Here is a 24192-nt window from a genome sequence, read left to right as displayed (position 1 = left end):
CACCAGGCACCATAAACAGGAAAAGCCTGACTTCATCCTGGCGCAGAGAAGGGAGCAGGGAACGAGCAGGTGCAGACAGAAGGAAACAGAGCCTGTGTGCTTCCCCATCACTCCAGTAATCTGATTGTGGGTTTGGGGATTATGTAAAATATGTTAAGAAGGCAGCGCTAAGAGGGCACTCAATAAATGTTATATAAACACAAAATTTCCAGTTTCCAGAAACCATATTATTTGTCCATATTATTTAAAAAATAAGTCATGTATTTACTAACTCTATTTTACAGATGAATCCTCGGTTAAGTAACAATAAACAGTCTAACAACACTTGGGTCAGAATTTAAACCTGAGGATGAATTCTGGAATCTGTTCTTCAGTTCTCTTAGGTTGCAGATTTACTTCTTTACTGGCTTCAAAGGCACATAGCAATTGAGCAGTAAAATTCACAAGAAAATTCCCAAAGAAATCAAGTTTTATTTAACAAATATTTACCCTATACTGATTCTAGGCACTTGCCAGAGCATCCGACTTCATTCCATCAGGAGACACAGAATCTACAGTGTCAGATACAGGAGCTGATGTATAAAAGAGGTCAAAACCAGGCAGCGGTGGCACACACCTTTAATCCCAGCACTTGGAGGCAGGGGCAGGCAGATCTCTGTGTTCAAGGCCAGCTGGTCTACAGAGAGATCCAGGACAGCCAGGGTGGTTACGCAGAGAAACCCTGTCACAAAAACAAAAACCAAACAAACACAACAAAAACCAATGACCAAACAAAAAACAGATGAGTGGCTGGCTCCAGTCAGCTATTACAGTAGCACCTCTTTTCTTACCTGTCAGCTCCTCCTCTCTGACAAGGACCTGTACTTATTGAGTGTGGGTCACTAAAGTTCTTTCCCCTCTACACACCCATGCATCTCTCCAGAACTAGATCAAGCGAAGCCCCTGTAAACCCAAGGCTCCCCGTTACTTTCCCTGTTTTATGGAGTGAAATGCTCTCTACATCCTCCCATGCTCTGCCACTTCTGTCAAAGAAACACTGCCTTCCCATCCTGTCGCTGTCACCAATGTCTACATGACTCATGGCTATCACGAAGGGTTCCTTAATACAAACTGTTGTCACATTTGTAAGCGAACTATAATGAACGAGCCATCTGTGTGGCACCAAGGCCAATATATAGTTCTCAATTCCCAAACTCAACCCTGTCCTTAGACGTATCCACCATCCACTTCCTGTAACAGTCCCCCTTTCCAAAGATTTCTGTCCAGCCTCACTATTATTCCAATCCTGCAACTGCTCCAACACCATGGCCAAGGCAACTTATAGAAGACAGAGCTTATTTGGCCTATGGCTCCAAAGGAATAAGGGTCTGTCATGGCAGGGAAATGTGACGGCAAGTGGCAGACACGGTGACTGGAGCAGGAAGATGAGGGCAAACATTTGGAACTGCAAGTACAGAGCACAGGGTGACTTGAAATGGTGTGAGTTTTTAAGACTCTCGAAGCCTGCGCTCCAGGGACACACTTCTTCCAGCAGGCCACATCTCACAAGCCTCTCAAAACTTCTCAACTATCTTTCTAAGCAACCTACACTGAAGATAATTATTTAAACCTAACCTTCCAGTTGGTACCACTGTGTCCACCACCATACCAGGCAGTTATTTCAAATAAAGTAATTATTATAAATAATAAATAACAAAACTGGTTGAGGACAGAAAGCTATGTCAAATAAAATTTTTACCTTGGGTAAAGATTATGTTCCTCTGAAGCATCTATATTGGCATAATAGATAATACAAAATTTCAGTATTATGATAGCCGAAGTCTGGCCACCCAGAAGCCCACAGGGAGAAAGTGATGAGGGAAACGAGCTGGTGACACGGGTCTGTCTGTTCCCCACCACTGACCTCTGGTTCCCCAGTGCTGGTGGGAGTTAGCAGTTGGGGCAGAGTACATGGCCCACCCCCTCAAGCATCTGTTTTTTTGTTTGTTTGTTGTTTTGTTTTTTCTTTTGAGATAGTTTCTCTGTAGCTTTGGAGCCTGTCCTGGAAGTCACTTTATAGAGCAGGCTGGTCTTGAACTCACAGAGATCCGACTCCATCTTGCCTCCTGAGTGCTGGGATTAATGTGCCACTACCATCAAGTATGTTGAAAATGGGTGTTTCATTTCGAAATTATGATCTGGGTCTACTTGGATCAAGTTTGTTAAGTACAACAGAATTAACCAAAATTTCATAATTCTCTTCCTAAGCAATCTACACTGAAGATAATTAAACTAAGAAATAAATAACAAACCTTCCACAAAAAGAACCCTGGGGGTGTCAGTTGGGAACTCTGCTAATGATTCTTCAAGAAGCTTCAAATGATGAAATGCCTGTATCTGACTTAGCAAGTGTGTGTGTGTGTGTGTGTGTGTGTGTGTGTGTGTGTGTGTGTGTATTTTCTCCTGCAAGTGTGTTTTAAAAGAAGTTTCTCATGTAAGAACCAGACTCTGGGCATAGTCTGTAAATATACCATATTCAATCAACTCCAACACATATGTACATAGACCTGAAACAGTATAAAACTTCTGTTCTAGTCCATCATTATGGCTGTCAGTTTTAAATTCATCCAAAGAAAATGTTCGCTTGAGGAACAAAAAAACAAAACAAAACAAACAAAAAAACCAAAAAAACAAAAAAGAAAGGGCTTTCTTGTGGGTGCTAGTTTAATAGTTCTTACAAAGTACCAAAGTTCATACGAATTAAACCCAGCAAAGTTCTTCGATGTTTTAAACTAATGTCAAATGTTAAGAAATTGTTACACATAAAGTTTACATTCAACGACTGCTGCCTTTCCCTTCCCAACACACACACACACACATACACACACACACATACACACACACACATACACACACACATACACACACAGACACACATACATACACACACAGACACACACACAGACACACACAGACACACACACATACACACACACACAGACACACACACATACACACACACATACACACACACATACACACACACACACACACACAGACACACACACAGACACACACACACATACACACACACACATACACACACAGACACACACACATACACACACACACAGACACACACACACACAGAGACACACACAGAAGAAAAAAGTAGAACACACATTCCATTTAAGTTCATCCTTTTTAAATACTTACTACACACTATAGTATGACATGGACGCCTAATCTGACTCCCAAACAAAAGGGCTAACAAAAGAGGCAAAGAATGTAAAGTGCAAAAATGTAAGTCATGTGATACAGTTAACATCATCAGTAAATATCAGTATCTCTTTTAAAATGTAATTCTTGTTTTAACTATAATATTGGCAATTGAACGGTTTCCTAAAATGAAGGCAGTCTGTCCTACTGCATTCTTGGGCTTCAGTCTAAAGTATAAATGGACTGCAGGCTCAGCCCAGGAGAAGCACCAGGTCAGCAATGCAATCTCTATTAATTAGGTATCCCAGCTGGGCAGGGGGTTTGCAGCTGTTAACTTGATCAATGACTTACCTAAATGTCATCTCTACTGATTCGCTTATAAATTACCAGCAAGTGAGACTAATGTACAGGTGCTAATTTATTTAAACTGTTCTCCACAGTTCTACATAGCTTTACAAACTGCATCTGGCACCTAATGTTAGCTGTCAGTTGTACTTAGACATGCCTGTCCTAACGACTCTGTTCATTAGAAGTGAGCACAAATTATGAAATATTGTGAAAAATGATACATCAAATGGAATGGGCACAGCAAATCAATTAGAGAAACTTCATACAGCACATTCGCACTGAGGAGAATAAAACATCCTGGTTTTAGAATGAGGTCTATAATACCAATTAAAAAGTAATTGGTAGACTTCAGCAGTGTTATACATCAGTTTGCTGGCTTTCTTCCTGAACCGCTACAGTAATGTAGAACTTAACTTTTAATTCCCCAATAAAGGCATTAGTAAATATGAGCACACATCTGTATTCACCGTAGTTAATAGTAAATATGAGCACACATCTGTATTCACCATAGTTAATAGTAAATATGAGCACACATCTGTATTCACCGTAGTTAATAGTAACTCAATGAATGTCCCCAACCCAAAATTGACCACTACTGTGTGTTTAGTCAGAGGGAAATACAGTATCAGGGCAGACCTGAAATGCAATAGTTTTTGATGCAGAAGAAAGATTACGAGACTCACGGAGACCTTGCAGACAGGCAGTAGTCAGTGTTACTCATGTCGGTTCTGTGTCCATAAGCATGTAGGTCCTGGCTCCCACCATTCACCCGGCTATCCACTGCCCTGGGCTCAAGAAGGAAACCGAGCCTGCTCTGTCACGTGCCATCCCACGCTCAGGTGTCACAGTTAGCTTCCTACCGCTTTCACAGCCCTCAGAGAGGCCTTGCCACCATGCAACCCACTCACTCGGCTCACTATTCCACCTGACAGATTCCTGCTGACAGTCATGAACTGCTGTAGACAGAAATAATTTTACACACCCATCAACATGTGGCAGTAGCATGTGGTCTACATGGTGAGTTCTAGGACAGCCAGGACAATACCACGCACACACCACTGTCTGGCAGCTTCTGAGCAGGAGCTCCTAATGACCTGGAACTCCTAATCCCTTTGATTCCCTCTCCAAAGACTGGACTGCAGGCTTGTACCAACACGCTTACATATAGCAAGTGATTACTGAGAAATTCCTTACTGTAGCCTTAAACACAGCACACCTTCCAAATGATAGATACAATTCTAAAGTTAAAAATCAATAGTGTCAAGAACTATTTGTATTTAAACTATTTGTATCTTTGTTAACACATTTAGTACCCTCTAAAATGTCTTATAAGAAACATCTAGTGAGTAATATTAGCTGAGTATAATAAATTTTCACACATAAATTTTATATGCGACATTCAGTGAAGCCAGATTTCTATTCAAACTCAATTCTATAAGGCAACTTTGTAAACTCAAAATCAATTGCTTTCTGTTGTAATTCACATTCCTGACAAACTGAGTTACGCCAAAAGCTTAGCTAACAGGGAGCAGCTAAGGTGGACACACAGACACTTGATGGGAAAAGGGACGACAAGAATCAGTAACAGAGCAAAGCCTGGCCCTGGGTGTTCACAACGGGGACAAGCATGCACTGTCAGCCACAGCCAGGAGTCAGCAGCCCGAATAAAAAGGGGGTCCCGAGGCACTGCTGGCTAGCACTAAACTCACCATGCTCTACGAAACGAGACAGCATCTGATTTCAGAAACTGTTAACCCCAAACACTAATCTTGGAAACTGCAAAGTGCAGTCTTGAGAAAAAGACGGCTGACTTGGGACCCTCTACCACTGGACACCTCAGGGCTGTTTGGGAAGACGAAGGAGACAGTGGATCAGGCTCCCTGGCAGCATTGCACACACAGGCTTTCGGTATGTGCTAGTTCCGTTCCCTTAACTGGAAAGCTTGCTTTTGTGAAATAGTAAACTCCTGATCACAATAAAAAAGAAAAAAATTTACAGTATTTACTTTTAATTAATATATTAAGATAAGACAAATTAGATAAAAACATGATGTCTTAAATACATAATAGCAAATGCAATGGCTGTTTAAAATTTTTTTTTTAATTTGGATAAATTGTTTCTGTCTTTGGAAATACCTAAGCAGTTTTTTTTGTGTGGAATTTGCCAAGTACAGCTCATCACCTATACTGTCTCCCTTTCAGTTTATATCTATAACCAAGTACAGCTCATCACCTACACTGTCTCCCTTTCAGTTTATATCTATAACCAAGCCTCTTAAAAAAATAATAGGAAAACAGAAACCATACCGAGTAGATAACTGTAACGCTTTGATAAGAGTTGGTAGTCACTGTCTGCCTTTGCTTTTACATCTCCTAAAATGCCAAAGGGAATCCACTAAAATTAATAAAAGGCCAAGAGCTAATTGTAATAAAATGTGAGACTCAGTGAAGCTGATCAGTCACATGCTGCACAGCCTAGTGCAGCAGAATTATGTCACTGGTATCTGGGAAACGGCTAACACTCACTTCCATGTGGGCTTTGGATATGGAGCTAGGGAAGTCACACCAGACAGGAGATCAGGCAATTTCCCCTTTAAATCAATCAGTGGTAAATCACTGTACTCAAAAGTATCTCAGGTGAGTCTACCAAACAAGCCTGGGAAAGGCACAGTGAGCCGAAGGCACGGGGGCCATTATGCAGTGGTTCCAGCTGCAGTATACTGTATTCCTCACTACTGATGTGATGTGCGCAGTAACACTGCCTGTGCGCATGCTCCTTACACCCGGATGAAAGAACCAAGGTGACTTGACCTTTAAACATTACAGCTCTAGAGACACTGCAAGGAACCCCTCAGCCCAGCTTCTAAAGCTGAACAGAAACAAGTTTAAGTCCAAGGAGACACAGGCTCTAGGCAACAGGAGTTGACACAGCACATCTCTTTGCTATTTCTCCAGCTCTCTGCGGACCACAGTGATACATGTAGATGCCTGTTAACTCACACAGCAGATCTGGAATACTTTTCTAGTGGTTCCTCACTGTCATGCGTTTATAAAAAGCTTATTCTTTAGATAGAACAATGAAACTGTTGAGCGATTTTCTTCCTTTCAAAAGGCTACTATGTTCCATGAACATCAGAAGGTAATTAACACGGACATGTTGGCCCGCCTATAATCTACTACTGGGGAGGCTGAAGTATGTGGATCAGAAGTTTGAAGGCTCCTTAAGCTACATAGTCTTGTCTCATGTCTACATACACTTTGTCTCAAAAAACAGACCCCACACCCAAAGAGCTATGAAGTGGTACCAGGCTCGCAAACTCTCAGCAAAATGCTCAAAAAACAAATATATAAATACATAAAATTACACAAACTGATGGAGTGGAATTATCTCATGAACACAGAGGTTATTTTAATATCTGAATATTAATTAGCATGATATACTAGGTGGATTAATAGAATAAAAGACAACATATGGTCACAGAAAAAGTGGTAAGCAATATTCATCATGCCAACAACAAAAAGATTCAACAACAAGGTATGAGTAGTAAGTTGCCAAATGTGATGATGTACCCACAAAACACTTATAGCTAGCTTTACCCACATCTGTAAAACAACAAACACTTTCTCCTAAGTTCTGGCAACATAGTGGGAGTGTCTGTACTCACAGCCCAAGTTCAAATAGAAAAAGTAGATAAGGAAAAGAAACTAAAAGGCATTCAGATAGAAAGTAAATGAAGCTGTATGTATTTCCTGAAGATAGTACAACAAAAATTGCTAAGAAGTCAACCTGAAGACTCAGTAAACAATCTCAGAATTACTATAACTTAAGATCCCTCACAAAATAGACATACTTCATAGAAAAAAAAATCAACTTACATACTTGAAGAATACAGAAAGATAAGAAAATAATTCTATTTATGGGATTTTTAAAAAAAGAAATTAAGGCAAAGAAATAAGCTTACCAAGCACTAAGCATAGACTATGGAAACTACAAAAGTCTACTAAGAGATACGAAACATATAAGTAAGTCAGACCTGTTGCTCTCATGATCAGAATGTAACCTTCAAGTAGCAACAGTCACCAAACTGGTCTAGCCATTCAGCAAGTTCCAAATCACAACCCTAGGTGGCTGTTTTGCAGAAAGCAACAAACTACTCCTAAAATTTCATACACAGATTCAAGAAGTATATAAAAACCCGCTTATCTTAGGGGAGAGGAGGACAAGAATGTCTATATTTTCCTATTTAAAAGTGTGCTATAAAGTGACAACAATCAAAACAGACTTGCACTGGCAATAGAATAAAAATACAGATAATGGAACATAACTGAGGATTTAGAAATAAAACCTTCACATGTATATATAGTTGATCCTTGGTAAAATGGCAAAGGAATTCAATCAGTGAAACAATTCCTTACAACAAATGATGCTGGGTTAACTAAGTATTCACATGTAAAAGAACAAGCCGGACACCTTGTTCAACAACTTAAATGGAAGAGCTAAAACCATAAAACCCCTAAATCAAAGCAGGAGAGCAAATCTTCAGGACTTGGCCATAGTAATGATATAAGTTAATATCTAAAGAATAAAAAGAATGTTGATAAAAAAATGTACTCACAGCATACTGCTCCCAGCAGCTGTATTCACAGTGGACAAACTGATGAGGAAGTAAGAAATATGATGTCCAGCCCAACAGTGGAAAAGCAGTAAGACGGAGGAATGAAGACACTATGACAAACTGAGCAAATCTTGAAACCATTAAGTCAGCAAAGGAAGCCAGTGACAAACGACTGACACCGTGTGACTGTTAATACGACATGTCCCAACAAGCAAAGGACAGAAAGCAGATGCCTAGGGGCAGGGAGAAGGCTCAGTGGTTAGGAGCACTTGTTGCTCTTGGAGAGGACATGGGTTCAGCTCCCATCATCCACTTGGTGGCTTACAGCCACCTTTAACCCCAGTTCCAGGGGATCTGATACCCTCTTCTGTCTTCCACAGACACCAGGCATATACCTGGTATACATATTTATGCAGGCATGCAGGCAAAACAGTCACACAGAAAAATAAGAAAATAAGTAATTTTTAAATGCATATATATACTTAAAAAAAAGAAAGGCGATGCCTTGAATTGGGAGTATGGAAAAGGTATCTATGACTAAGAGATAAGGCCTACACAAGGAAAGACTACTAGTCCAAAGCCCAAGTGAGAACATTCGTTTTGCATTTGAAGATGAAGAAATACCCACATTATCTGAGACAAGTACCATCACTTCATATCTAGGTTATCATAAGAAATAACGACAGAAGATCAGTTATAAGATCCCTATACTGAAACACCTTTACCTACAAGGGCAATGACACATCCTTCTGGACTGGGATGTAGCTCTCTTGTTTAGAATATTGTCTAACAAATGGCACACACTTGTAATCCCAGGCTTCAAAAGAGAGGAAAGATGATCAGAAGTTTAATGACATCCTTGGCTACAGGTTGACTGTGAGGCCAGGCTTAAATATGAGATCCTACCACAAACAAAGGAAGACATTCTTTTAACTAAATCAAAAATGTAGGTCTGGGCTTTATGAACTACTTCTGTACCATTTAAAAATAATAAAGACCTTTTTAAAAAAGGAATTAGACTAAAATGCAAAAATCATGAAGATTAAAAATAGCAATCCAGCCAATTCTCTATATTTTATAGATTCAACTACACATCTTAAAAAAAAAAATCATGTCTGTATTTAAGTTGCATACTCTTTCCCCTTTCATTATTCTCCAAATGCATCACAGTAAATATGTAAATTACTTTTTATGTTATGTAAAATTGGTAAGTGATCTAGAGATTAATTTAAAGCATTTGGAAAGATGTACAAGCTATATATAAAATATATAGCAATTTTATATGAAACCTTGGTATCAGTGGGGATTTAGAACCAATCCCCCATGGTAACTGTACTCAGTCACATGCTGAATAATGTTTCAGTCAACAGCAAAAATCATATGAAGGTACTACAATAAATTACATTGGCTAATACCATAACCTTCTTAGTTTGTGTAAGAATATTCTGTAAAATGATAAAATTATCTAATGATAAATTTCTCAGACTATATTCACATGGCTCAGAAATCAAACTATAAAAAATAAAAAATAAAAAATAAAAACGTTATTCTTCAATTAAAATATAAAACAAAGTTAGATTTTGCTTTTAAAAAAATAAGATCCAGCTTTAGAGTTGTTGAACTCCCCTGCTACCCTCTTTGGGGCGTCTACCAAAACTTAAAGTATTCCCCACCCAGCTGGCCCCACTCTCCAAGGCTGCCTGGGGTCTCCCAGTCTATGCACTAGCCCAGTCTGATGAGTGTAGCTCTCACCTCTCCTCGAACAAGCTTTTTGCAGCAGATGGAGACCATTACAGAGACCCACAACTGGTTAAAAATGTAGAAAATAAATGGCCATGGGGTAAACAACCCCAACTGATGCAATTATAACACAACCTTTACACTAACCCCTCAGAGAAGAGTGGGAGAGCAGAAAGACTAAGAGCCAAAGGACCAGGGCCCTAACATAAGACAGCATCTCCTAGACAGGACGGGGGACTACACTCATGAAATCTCAACAACATTGCTAAACAAGATTGGCTAACGATGCTACCCTACCACCCAATAGGCCAATGTTGATGGGGCAAGGCCCCATCCCTAGAAGCAATCAGTGGTTGCTGGGGCGGGGGGGGGGGGAGATAGAAACACAGACAGGTCAGTTTTTTCCAGGCACAAGTCCCTGACATTCAATCAAAATGGTCAGTCCTAACACAAGTACACAAAAGCATCACTAAATGGATTCGGTAGGGTGTATGTATCTGTGTTTATACACATATATGTGTGTATCTCTCTCTCTCTCTCTCTCTCTCTCTCTCTCTCTCTCTCTCTCTCTCTCTGTGTGTGTGTGTGTGTGTGTGTGTGTAACAATAAAGAAGTAATGAATTTGAAAGGCAGTAGGGGACATCCAAAGACTTGGAGAGGGAGAGGGAAGGGTAGAAATCATGTTAATAAAGTACTCATGTATGAAATTCTCAAAAAAAAAAAAATCAGAGGTTAGAGAGATGCCTACAGGCTAAGAGTACCTATTGCTGTTGCAGAAGATCCAAGTTCTAGCACCCACATGGTGGCTCACAACCATCTGTAACTCCAGTTCTGGGGGACCTGATACCCTTTTCTAATGTTTGTAGGCACATGGTAAACATATATACAAAGAGCATATTCTCCACTTTGAAAAGTGAAAAACCATACTGACCAAGATTACTTAATGGATTTGCCTTGTCTCTACTTCTATTATCACACGTGTAGTCATCTACACTACACAACCAAACAACAGTCCCAAACTCACAGTGGCTTCTATGACCTTGACTCAAAATCAAGAAAAACCACTCATTTTTGGATAATATCTAAAACTTACCACTCTTTGTGAGGCTTCAAATAAGAGTGGCATGTCTTTGTGAAATTATGGTTCCAAGTATTAAAAACAAAAAAAAAAGAAAAGAAAAAGAAAAAAAAAGAACTCTAGCCAAGGAGTAGGGCACAGGGAAGAGAGATAATGAAATAATGAAAACAAATAGGAAATAAGCCAAAGTAAATTGATCAAAGCTGAAATTATTTTAATTACTCAAATAATGTGACGTCTCAGAAAGGAAGAAAAAGAAAAGATACGCTTACAACTTGTTCTGATGTAAATTTTACAGAGCCAAAGGGTTTATGCAAAGGGAAGTACCACCCACAACCACAGCTCTGCAGAATCACTTTCCCGTCTGAGTTAACTGTACTCACGTCAATATCCTCCTCGGTAAAGGTTTCTGGGTCTTCTCCCATCATGTTAGCTAAGTGTCTCTTCCCCAAGTTGAAGTCTTCAATCTGTTTTTTAATAAAATCCTCTGTATATGATTCCTGTCTTGAGGCTTGGACATTCTTCTTTGATGTTACAACTGTGGTATGGATTAGCTTTAATACCTAAGGAACATGAATGGAAAGAAAATAAAGCTTTTGAAATTAAACAGTGATTTAACAGGTCACTGTCTCTAAATAAAAAATCCTCAGTCAACAGGCATTCAGAAACAAAAAAAAAAAAAAAAAAAAAGGCCTTCCAACCAAGGTGCTAGAACTAATAATCTCTGCTCAGAAACTTACAAGTCCATTAATTCAGGAGCATCTCAACCCATCAGAGCTGAAATACCCACAAGCAGTATGCTGTGCCTCTTGACTGTAAATACTACTGTTGGTACTGTCAGGTCCATGACAGTGAGCTGTCACACTGAATGTATAAACAATAAAGAGAAGATGACCACATAAACCAAGAAACAAACATGCCAGGCGTGGTGGCACATGACTTTAATTCCAGCACTCAGGAGGCAGAAGCAGGTGGATCTGGGTAAGTTCGAGGTGATCCTGGTCTACAGAGTGAGTTCCAGGACAGGGTGGTTATACAGAGAAACCCTGTTTCACAAACCAAACATACAAAACCAGGTAGCATGCCTTTAATTGGCGCTCAGGAGGCAGAGATGTTTGCGGGTTGTGGTGGTGATGGTCTACTATAATCAGGCTTCCAAATAGCTAGGGATACATAAACAAAACTCTCAAGAAACAAACAGACAGGCAACGGCATGAATCAAGAGGATTGAGAACGGTATCATGGCCTTGTGGGCAACTCCCCTTGTTTGAAGGAGAAACACAAAAGTGTAGGTTTGGCTGAGGACTTTATTCTCCTCCCCATATATATCTTATATTATACATTAGCTTATATATGTTATATAAATTTATATAATGAAGAAAATAACCCTATAAGAAAAGTATTTCACTCAACATTAAGATTTCTCATCAACTTGGCTCAACACGCTAACTGTAAATGAAGGCTTGCCTGTCTTTCTTGGGGCAGCAGCAATCACACTTGCTGCTGTTGGTCCTCCTATGCTACATCACAACAAACTCCCTTCCAAGGTATCAACACTTCACCTTCAATGAACAGTGTCAAAGATAAAATAAGACAGACCTGTCTAGTCTTTTCTTAAGACCTGAACTGAACCCTTTTATGGCTGCCCAGCAAATTTAAACACCACTAATAACACAGACTCCAAAGTCACAATCTTAGCAACACTCTGATTTCCTGCCTCACACACATCAAAAACCTTCACATACAAAAGCCCAGCCTGCCTACATTCTTCCCCTTTCCTTCTAAGAATCTTAAATTCAGAACAATCTACAGTAATTTGCCACTAAGGTTGCAGCAAAAAAAATGAAAGAAAAAATAGAGAAAACATTACAATACCCAATTAACAGTAAAACTTACATTCTGAACTGCTTCTGAATTAATCAGGTGAAAACTATTTTAACCCCAGTCTTTAATGGGTAAGAAACAGCAATTTAAAGTTCCTTAAAACCTTAGTTTATTTTTGCTAGGAGAGCAGAGCTTCACCTTTGACCATTATATTCTCACACGGCAATGCTTTACAAAGTATTGTCAATGAGTAAAAACAAGATCACCAGTGACTTAGGTTCACAGCAGTTCTTGTCTTGTTTTGCTTTTCCTGCTTTCAGTTATTTGAGGATAAAAGGTGTGTGATACAAATATTTTCAGATGGAGAAATATATCCACCTAACTTACACACTGCTATAACTGCTGTATTTTATTATTAGTTACAGTTGTTTAAGGCCTTATTGTTCCTAATTCATAGGGTAAACTGTATTGTAGATATGTAATGGGAAAAACACAACATATAGAGGGCTGGGTACTGGCTACAGTTTTGAGCATCCAGTGAACTCAAAAGCATCAGCTGTAGGAAGGGCAGCCTATTAGAGTTTTAGAGACAGAGCCTATTTAAATAATCGTGCTCACAGTCTAGCTGCCGTTTCTCCAATCTAGGAGTTTTATCATCTAATGCGTTTAACAGTTGACAGACTCTTTTAGCTGGTTCTTTTTATGATCCCAGATCTAATTTCAGCAATGGAGAATCTTGCTTCCTATGTAGGCAATAATTTAAAAAAAAAAACCAAAATCAAACAAAAAACAACAACAAAAAAGCTTTTCTGCTTTAAAAATCTAGGCAAAAGCATGAATTTGGGGCCCAAAGTACAGCAATACTGTAGATCATTATTTCAATGGTCTCAATGCCAAAACGACCCATACACAGTACAAGCAGAAGTTCTGACCATGGTGAGGACAGTGCACTCAAATGCAGTTGAACCCGTGATTCAAACCAACCCAGAAGACTGTCCCTCAGTTACCGCCACTACCCTTCCCAGCAGCCAGCATCATAGGCACTAGATCTGAGCCTCGGGTAAATAGGGTCCACGCTCTGCAGTAAAGGGGCACCATCAAGGAGGAACGTGACAATCCACCTGCAAGAAGACTGTGAGATGCCTGATGGACATTCCAGGAAGCAGATGGCTCTGTGGATGCACACAGCAGAGATGTGAGATACAGGGATGTGTCTGTTAAAATTTACTTCAAGTTGGGCATGGCAACACACACCTTTAATTCCTATCTGCAGAAAGCTGCCAAGTCTGAGGCTAGCCTGAGTTATACACAGTTAGAACTTGTCTCAAAATAAACAAAACTTAGATTGGAGAGACACTTAGCAGTTAAGAGCGCTTGTTGTTCTTCTAGAGTGTTGAAGACTAAGCTGATCTTAGACTTTCTCTGACACCCTGGTGTATGGAGAAGGAACACAGCTCCTTTTCTAAACCAGGAACATACTTGGCAGAGCCAGTCATAGCCTGGAATCAGGGTCTGGGGAGTTTATCTCTGAGGCCCTGGTGTAAGAAAGAAACATAGTTCCTTCTCTAAAATCAGAAGGATACTTGGCTGAGTCAGTAACAGCCTGGGCCAGAGCTTAGGGGAGTTGTGGTTTCAGATCCTGAGAACTCAACTCTTCTTACCCTGAGGGGCAATTGGTTATCTATCCAATCCTTGAGATATTCCATGTTCCCCTTGTGCAACACTGTTCAGTTAGCTTCCCGCTGACTTCTGTCCCATTTTCCCCTACAAAATAGTATGTAAGAAGCTGTTCTTAATAATAAGCTTGCTTGGCGTAAGACACAGCTTATGCAAGGCCTCCTGATCCCTAGCTTTTCTATAGCCTCCCTCATCTGCTGATCTCCTGGTTCTCTCTCAGGACCATGTAACTGAAGACACACCTGCTGGTCAGGTCACAGAGGATACCCACACCAAGCAGCTCATATCCCCCTGGAACTCTGGCTCCAGTGAACCCTCTGGCCACGTCAGGCACCCACATATATGGCATATACTCACACAAGCACATCAATAAAAATCAATCTTTTTAGCAAAGTCAAAACTGCTTGACAGACAATGTTCATAAACCCCAGGGAATGGAAAATGGCAGGTATTAATTAACGCTACAGAATATATAACTCTTCCATGTAAAGAGACAGCTTATAGCCAAGGCAGAGAGGTAAAAATCCTATCTTATGACTGTTTTCTTTGTGAGATAAATGAGATGGTCTGTGATGATTAAAGGGAGGTATGATGAACCAAATACTACCCTTTCAGAAGGCAATGGTACAGGGTTTAATGGTGTGGTCAGAGAAACTACAAGCAAGCATTCACACTGGTGTGAACCAGAGTTCCAACCGCACTGTCTCTGTAATAATTTGTCAACCATTGCTTCCCATCAACTTGAATGCTGAGGAGCTGGCGAGAGCTGCATGCTACAGCACACAGTACCCTTCAGCATTAACCTGTACTTTTCATTTAAATCCTAGGCCACTAGAGAGGGAGTATAAGTGTGTGTGTGTGTGTGTGTGTGTGTGTGTGTGTGTGTGCACGCACATGTGTGTAATCCGAGGTTTTAGGAAATGAAAATACCCTATCTACGGTGGTTTTAATAGCTGTGGTCTCATCATCCACCTTTACATATTTTATGTTTCTATCCACTTAGGAAATTAGATGATAGCCACTCAGCTGTCCCCAAACACTCTGCACTTTAGTCACGGTAGCGATCTCTCCTCCACATGTAAATTCCCCTGTTCTGTCCTGGCCCCTTGTTTCTGCCTTCTGTGTAGTGCTTACACCCCCTTTTCTAAGTTCTTCTCAATGTCCACAGTACCACTTCTACTTCTGCAGTCACTCTCAATTTTTAGCTTTATTGCTGGTCTATCTTCAAACTCCATGCCTCAGTATCTTCCCTCAAGAATAAACTGTCATGCCCCAATTCAAATAGCTGTCCCTCACCTAAACTTTCTAACAATGTCCTTGATGATGTGAAATGGTTCTGGTAAAATAAGATTGGGGGGGCACCTCTTATTTAGAGAAGAACACCCCAAGCCGCTGGAGGGTAATTGAAACCACAGATAGCTCAAAAGCTCATGTACTATTTCCATATATGCTTAACTTCTAGATAGTAGTACAGTAAATTAGCAGCAGTAATTTACAATAACGTGGACAAGTCTAACTAGATGCTGTGACAGAAAAAGTCCTATGAATGTGGTCTCAGTACTGAGGGTCAAGACAATCATTTGAGGACTGGAGTTGACCACAGGAGCGGAAACCACAAAGGGAAGGGCTGCTGTCACGCTGCCACCCGGTTACATGAACATCTATTTGGAGCTCTTCCTCTATCTGGGCTGCTGTTCCTTTGCTGCTTTGGTTTCTACATCTTAGCATCTTCTCAAGTAAGAGAGTTGATTACTGACTTGAAGGTTTCTTTCCTCACTTGATTTGTTTCTTCACTTGTCAATCAAATTCTCTGGAGTTTGTGACATGAGATGACAGCTTTCCTAATTTTAATGTAAGTGAGGCCTAAATATATTTACAAAAGTTTTTACTGTTCATTTAAAAGACTTTTAGAGATGACCCTAATTTGGAACATCTTTTTTTCAAAGACTTAAAAATACGACACCCTGAAATTCATAATACTTGTTATAACACAAGAAATAGTTCAACGAATACATTTCTTCTTAAAGGTTCTGAATTATTCCAGCAATAAGCTCACAGAAAAACACGCATACTGAGTGGAGTCTACTACTCACTTGTACAGTCCATTTAGGCGAAGCGGAATGAAACCAACCAACCAGACAGCTTTTTAGACAAGTGCGGTTCTCGGAAAGAATTTCTTTGGACCATAAACAATCCTGATGGAACCAGCTACTGGTTCTATCCCTAACTGCAGAGCCACGATGCCAGAATTTTCATCAGACTTTTGTTCAAGGAATAGTATAGACACAACGTGACAAATTTGTTTCTTTTTAAAGATAATCAGTGGGTCAGACAACTATAATTTCAATCAAGCTGGCTGCCAAAGAGGCAGATACATCCTGACAGCTCTGATGTCCCAAGTTTGGCCAAATGCCAGTGTCAACATTACTTTAATGGTATTACAGCAGTATCAGGCTGTTGCTTTTTAGTTTAATTGGATAAAAATGGAACAAAGAAGGCTGTGCTGTTACTTTGAATAGAAAAGGTAGAAAAATACTTTGAGGAATTTTTAAAAAGGTAAAGACAATTCACATCAAAAATCGTGAATGGAAAGAAACTATACAAGGACTCCAACAGAGGAAATACAGTGACCTCTTTGAATAGATGTATAGTTGAATCAATTAGAAGTTTCTGGATATAAGCAAAAGAAAGCTCCTTGACGAACTATGCAAAAGGTGCCCATGTTCCTATAAACAACCCTAATGAAACTCCCGCGGTAATAAAACCAAAGTGGACCAAAAGACACAAAGTGAAAAGGCTGCCAGTTGAGGAGAGGAAGGGTTAAGTGAAGAATGACAAGGGGCGACAACAAGGGACTGAGGATGACCAATATTTACTAGTTACACGTCGAAAATGTGATAATGAAACATACCATATATAATTAATATATACCAACGAGCATTTTATTTTTGTGAATGTTTAATAGCTCTTTCTAACATCTTTTTAAAAATGTGTATGTGTGTATGTATGTATGTACACCCCATGTATGCAGGTGCACACAGCCAGAAGAGGGCACTGGATCTCCTGGAACTAAAGTTACAGGCAACTGTGCTCACTCGATGTGTGTGCTGAGAAATGAACCCACGCCCTCTGCAAAAGCAGCAAGTGTTTTTAATTCTTGAACTATCTCTCCAGCCCCACTAAAAAATAAATTAAAAAGACTACACAATTCCACATAAAAGTAGGCAGGGTGTGAGGAATTCTCTGACAAGGGAAAACACAAATTCCAACGATTTGCAACAAGTTCAATAAGATCAGAATGTGGCCATTAAGATTAAATGAGACACCAACTATCTTATCTCTTATGTTCAAGATCTCAAACAAGTTACTACCTAGGAGGGCTAAGCTGGGTCAGGTGTCCCAGGTCACAGTTCTTCTAGAACATATTCAAAAACACAAAAAGTCAAACATTGGATTCCTCTTGAGGTGTTAACATGAGTGGGAAATGGCTGCTGCTTGCATTTAGCAAGACATTTTGCTAAACTGGCAATAAAAAATTTGCCATTCACATTCATTCCACAATCATGTATATTAAAGCATTCAACATACTCACCAATCAAATAAAACACACAGACCATGTCTGAATAATGATTAAAACAACCCAATAACTATAAAAAGTTATAGGTGCAACTGTCAGGGAAATATGAGTATGGTGATCACAAGCAACGCTGTGACAAAAGCAATGACAAAAGCATCACTCACTGTAGCAAGTGTGGTGGCACGGAAGTTAAAGCAGAGGAACACCCTGATCCTGTTAGAGATGGACTTACTTCTCAAGGACAAGTCACAGAACAGAACATCTGGATTTACACTAGCCACCCCTAGGGAACAGAATGGGAGGCAGGGAGAGAGGGAGGGAACAAGATGGGGAGGTATGGATCTATTATCAAGCTTTCTTAAAATAAGTTTGTAAATTGCTATACAAGGAAAACATCAGTTTTAATGCAGAGGTACTTTAATAATTAGGGCAATGAGGGAATGCACTAAAGTTTATCCAGGGCAGGATGACATCTTACAGGGAACAAGCACCTCACTAAGAGGTTATCTTTCCACTACAGTAAAAAATATACACTCAAGAACTGGGCAGAGCATCTGATTAGAGTGCATACAACCCACGGTTTGACCTTTAGCATACATACCACAACAGAGATATACAACATATATGAATGTGTATGTCTGTCTGTAGCTATGTGCTTGTGATGTATAAATACTTGTGTGTATGAATAATACAAATATTCAAATATTATCTAAGGAAGATAAATAATTTACAAAACTGAATACATGTGCCTGATAAAATGCAAGACAATTTTTAAATGCATCTTTCAAAGTACCTTTGATCTCTAATAAAAAGTAATTTTTTTATAAAGCCCTTCTGTAGATCAACACAGTAATGTGCTAAATAAAGGATGTTACAGCCCTTAGGAATTCATGAGAGAGAAAATGAAGAGATACTTTACATAGAGACAGAACAAATTTACTATGACCATAATATTCAAGGATTAAGCCAATGCTAGCAATCATTCTTCTCTGGAAGATCATCCAAATCAGCAAGGACATCATGTTGGGTTTGAGGGAAATAAAAGATTTAGGTATTAATAAAATGCTTAGTAGAAAACAAAAAGTAAAAAGTTTTCACCAAAATTACACAGCAATATTTTTCAAAATAGCAATTGTTCTATCACTTTTATTTAAAAAGCTACAGATACATAAAAAGCTAAAACAGCATAGCCACTCGATTAAACTATAATCATAGAGGTTTAAAATTCATGAGTTATTTTTCAAGAGCACTACAAAAGGGAACTTACCAATTGTTCAATAATTGTACAATAATGCCAACACTATTTTGTTCACTTGGGACAAGTTTAAAAAAAAAAAAACACCCAAACCCTTCACTACCTAAAAGAGCAGAGCAGACACTGACACGTCACATAATTTCTAACTCCTCTGGCACCAGAGAGACAGAGGGAAAATTAACCCATCTGCTTCTAGTTCCTTGCTTTTTTTCCTAGTCTGAGACAACTAGCTAAGCAGGGCACTTTCCCTAGTTTATACACTGCAGCAAGGCTACAGGGCCCAAGAGTAAAGCTGCTGTTCAGGAACTGGCAAAGAACTCAGATCTGCCGTAAGCAGCAACTCAATGCCGATACAAGCGGACTTCTGACTTCATGCAAACTATATGGTCATGTGCTGGCTAGTTTTTGCCAATCTGCCACAAACTACAGTTGCCTGGAAAAGGGGACCCTCAAATGAGAAACAGCCTCCATCAGATTGGCCTAAGGGGCATTTTTTTTTGATTAATTATTGATGTAGTAAGGCCCATCTATGGGTGGCACCATCCAATCCCGGGAGGGGGCTGGACAGGAAGTTCTAGGTCGTATAAGAAAAGCTGAGGAAGTCATAAACAGTCAGTAAGCAGTGTACCTCTGTGCTCTTCAGTTTCTGCATGGGGCTCCTGACCTGACCAACTCCCCTTGATTGAGGGGCTGTAATGTCTATGTTCAAACAAACCCTTCCCTTCCCAACTTGCTTTTGTTCATGGGTCTTATCACAACACAAAGAAAATACAGCTAGCTACTTTCTGTGAAGAGCCAGGAAGATGATCAGATATGACAGACCACCCATCACAGAGGGAGGCACTACGTGTGGCCATAATGTGCCTGGTTTGCTAACTTCAATCCTTGCCTCTGTCCCTAAGCGCTTTCCTGGTATTTGTTGTCGTTGATGGAATCCACTATGATTACTCTGTACCTGTCTAGGTGCAATTATACCTTTCTAGAGCATAATATTTGTAGATAATATATTAATATATATTAATAGATAATATATTAATAGCTCATACAAGCACATTCATACATATGAAATTACTAGCTGCTGCGGAAGCGTCCACGTTCCTCTCCCCTCCCCTGGGAAGGTGCCCGTACTCACGTCTCTAACCCTCCGCCGGCTCTAGACTGAACCGGGTAAACACGTTTCTGTGCCTCTTCTGTCCTTTCTGCAAACCTCTCACAGCACATTACAGAGTCCAAAGATGTGAGGGTGAACTTTATGAAAGAAAGTTTGGTCACTCACACAGACTGCTATCCTTAACCAAACGGGGATGCTCGGAGATTTGTGACTGTGTTGGGGCATAATATAAATGGGTATACTGTAAGGACGGCAGAGGAAATCAGCTGGAAAGGGTCCCACCTGAGAACCAGGAGTCACACCCGAGCAACACCTGCTTCCTTTTCTTCATTGCATTAGGGTTTCCGAAAAAATTTTACTGTCACCCACAACCTCTGTCTATGTCACCAGTACACACTTACCAGTGTAAACAAAATGCAAACACACTAGTTATGAAACACATTTTATTACTCTATTACCTGTACTCCTTTCAAGCTGTTTACGACCTCTGAAGAGATTCCATAATTAATGGAACACGCCCCAAATATGAAATGAGGGGAGTTAGTTGGATAGTGTTTTATTTGCTCATGAAGTCATTAATTTTTTTGTTTGTTTTAGAAAACATGGGCCCAAGAGAAATACAGCTATTAATGCTGAATGCTGAAGTAGATAAGTGTTTTTTAATGCCAACATCAAGAAACATTAATATTTCTGACAGGCATTGTACAAAAAAAAAGGTTTCTAAATGTCTTTGTGAGTATATACAAATGTGTAGATGTGTGTGTGTGTGTGTGTGTGTGTGTGTGTGTGTGTGTGTAGGGGGCAGGGAGAAGTGGTTTGAAAGAGGACAGTCCAATAGGCTATGTTTGGTGCTTATTCCCTAGTTGCTGGAACTGTTTAGGGAAGGATTAGAGGGTATGGCCTTGCTGGAGGAGGTATATCACTAGGGGCTGGGCTTTTAGGTTTCAAAAGCCCACACCAAGCCCAGTCTCTCACCTCCCTCTTCTCTCCTTTCCCTCTCTCTGTTGCTGCTGCTTGTGGATTAGGATGTAAGCTATTAGCCACTACCTCACTCCCATAGCTGTCTGTCTCCACGCTCCCACGATGAGCATGACTAACGCTCTGAAACTGTCAGCAAGCCCTCATTAAATGCTTTCTTTTACAAGCTGCTGTGGTCATGTGTCTTTTCACAGCATGAGAAAATTAACTAAGAACAGTGTGTGTGTATGGAACAACTAAGGATCTAAAGCAGTTAAGTTTTTCAGATAGTATTTAAGATGTATTTAATGTGGCAAAACATATGCTGTGGCGGTATTCAGGAATTTGGAGGGCCAACCATTCCTTGAGAGTGCTAGGGATCAATTTTCATGGGTAGTTGTCAACATTTGAGTACTGGCTCAAGAGATGTGCTCGGTAAACATCTGGCAAACTGGGATGGGTCATTTCAAGAGTGGACAAGGAAATAAATATTAGCAAAGGCTAGTACCGTCCTCCGACATTAACAAGCAAATCCTGATGCAGATAGACAAAGGAACACTCCCCTATCTCAGTGACAGGATGGGAACTGCAGCTGTCTTTGGGGACAGCGATATGAAATGCTGGAACTGAAGACATACATATCATTTGCAACAATAACCTCACATGTGAAAATCTCCACAGAAATGACAGCACAGAGCCAAAGCAACATGCTTGCTTTGACAGCATTAGTAGGAAGATAGCAATAAGCAATTAGAACTTGCCTTAGACAGAATAAAAGACTTAGTTTAAAAAAAAAGTAAAAGGGATGTGACCTGAAAAATGTGCATGTTTACACATAATTATAAGAATATGGAGAAAGACAGAAGGATAGACACTAGGTTCAGAATGTAAGAGAGGGTGAGAAAGCCACCTGCCTCATAAGCTCACTGTCACAATAAAAATATTCTGTACGCCACAGTTCCTCTCATGCAATTATATGTATAAAGAAATATTCAACAGTCGATGGTGGTAGTGCACACCTTTAATCCTAGCACTCAGGAGGTAGAGGCAGGCTCTGAGTTCAAGGCCAGACTAGTCCACAAAACAAGTTCCAGGACAGACAGGGTACACGGAGAAACCTCGCCTCAAAACAAATAAACGAGCAAACAAACAAAAAAGAGAAAAACAAAAGATAAAAAGAAATATCGAAAGAGATGTAGAGAAGACATAAAAAAGTCTAGCACATTTTCCAATTTACAAAAACAACAAAACCCCAGATGTCTAGATGACCAATGGGTAGGCTGACTGCAACAGAGAAAAAGATGACTAGTCATTTTGCAAAATAGTTTTAAGATCCAGTACTTAACTTCTCTGCAGTATCTGGTTTTCGTATCTCTTTACCAATATTTGGCACTCTCTCTCTACTTAGAACGTTGTTTGCCAAAGCCCACTTCTTTGGCAGCACATTCTCAATCTCTTGAGGTCTCTTTTCTGGCCTGTTTGTACTTTATGGCCCTGTCCCTCTGCCTAAGCACCTACAAGGTAACAGGAGTTAAAAGTTAGGTCTCCCTCTATGTCACAAACACGCCTACCGAGGGTCTACTGGAAATCTCCGGTGGAACACCCTACAGACACCTTAAATACAATCAAGCCGACACTACACCCGTCTTCTTCCCTCTCTCAGTGACCCTGTTGTTAGTGGACCCGCGATGCAAGCAGGTAACAGACGCAAGCTGGAAATCACAGCTTCACACTGCCCCCAGGATTAGGCGAAGCGGCCAAAACTCTGCCCTCCAAAATGTCAGAAGACAAAGTTTCAGAAAAAAATTACGGAAACTGAAGTTCTACAATGCGAGGCACTTGTATAAAGTCTCTGTCCCGCTCCACGGAATAGTGTTCCTCACGAAGTCTTCCGGGTCGCAGCAGGGGTCAGCTCCCCTTCTCCCCTGGGACCGATCGCCACACCTAGGCAGTCGCTAAGCTCCATCTGCGGGACGCTTTGCCTAGCGGCCCTCCTCACGGCCCAGGAAGAGGCTGCAGAGGAGTCGAACCGCCCACTCCTACACGGGACCTCCGATCTCTCCCCAACACCTCAGGGCCGGGGGCCACTACGGACAGCGGGCTGCCAGGGAAGGTGAGCCGGCTTCACATCACCCAACCACACGAACTGCCATCGCAGGCTTACCTGGGACCTGGGACCTGCCTGCCAGTCAGTCGCCGAGGTTGTCCAGTACCCGGGCCTCTGGCAGAGGCTAACCCTAACCGCGTGAGAGAGCCGACGCGAAAGCACCCGGCCGCAGGACACACAGGGCGCCGCCATGTTGGCCGTGAGCGAGGGCCTGGAGGGAGGGGCGAGGGGCGGGGCCTAGGAACTGCGCAGGCGCAGACCGCCCAGACGGAAGCGCTTCCTTAGCAAGGGGAGCAAGGGGGCGAGTCCTACAGTCCGGCCCCTCGCCGCTGATGGGCTCTCCAGGCTTTGGCTGCAGGTTGACTTGCACGTGGTTTTTCAGCCTGCTGCTAGTTGTAGTTGGAAGCTTTGCGGTCTGGACCCTCCTTCCAATTCCTGTTTGAGTCGCGATCCCACACTCAGACAAGCCTTCTGCAGTCCTTGCTCCTATTCCATGAATTTCAAGCTCGCTTTCTTGTCTGCCTGCCTTCCCAGAGCGGCCTTCTCCTCCTCCTCTCGAACTTGCCAGCTTTCAGGACTTAGGTCAATCTCTTCCTCCAGCTGCGGGCTAACCTTACTCTAGTTTCCAACTCATTCTTGTGTTGACTCTTAGCTGTGTGACCCACAGACTGACGACCTCACTGCTCTGCTTCCCTTCAGAGCCCT

The 24192-nt window shown here is 40.8% G+C and overlaps 1 protein-coding gene across 1 annotated transcript in view; it reads right to left on the bottom strand.

Annotated features, from left to right (window-relative positions):
• Positions 1-23703, bottom strand: part of Mrps9 (mitochondrial ribosomal protein S9) — a 52780-nt gene extending 29077 nt beyond the window's left edge. The window contains exons 1-2 of the mRNA XM_048430197.3: positions 23545-23703; positions 11363-11542 (exon numbers count right to left, since the gene is read on the bottom strand). Coding sequence (XP_048286154.3) covers positions 11363-11542; positions 23545-23679 — 315 coding nt within the window. The 5' untranslated portion in view covers positions 23680-23703. The remainder of the gene's footprint in view (positions 1-11362; positions 11543-23544) is intronic.
• Between the last annotated feature and the right edge of the window lie 489 nt (positions 23704-24192).

Source organism: Myodes glareolus, chromosome 18 (genome assembly GCF_982192425.1).
Source record: "Myodes glareolus chromosome 18, mMyoGla1.1, whole genome shotgun sequence".
Lineage (NCBI taxonomy): Eukaryota > Metazoa > Chordata > Mammalia > Rodentia > Cricetidae > Myodes > Myodes glareolus.
Note: the sequence above shows the minus strand (reverse complement) of the source record. Positions and strands in the feature narration are given on the sequence as shown.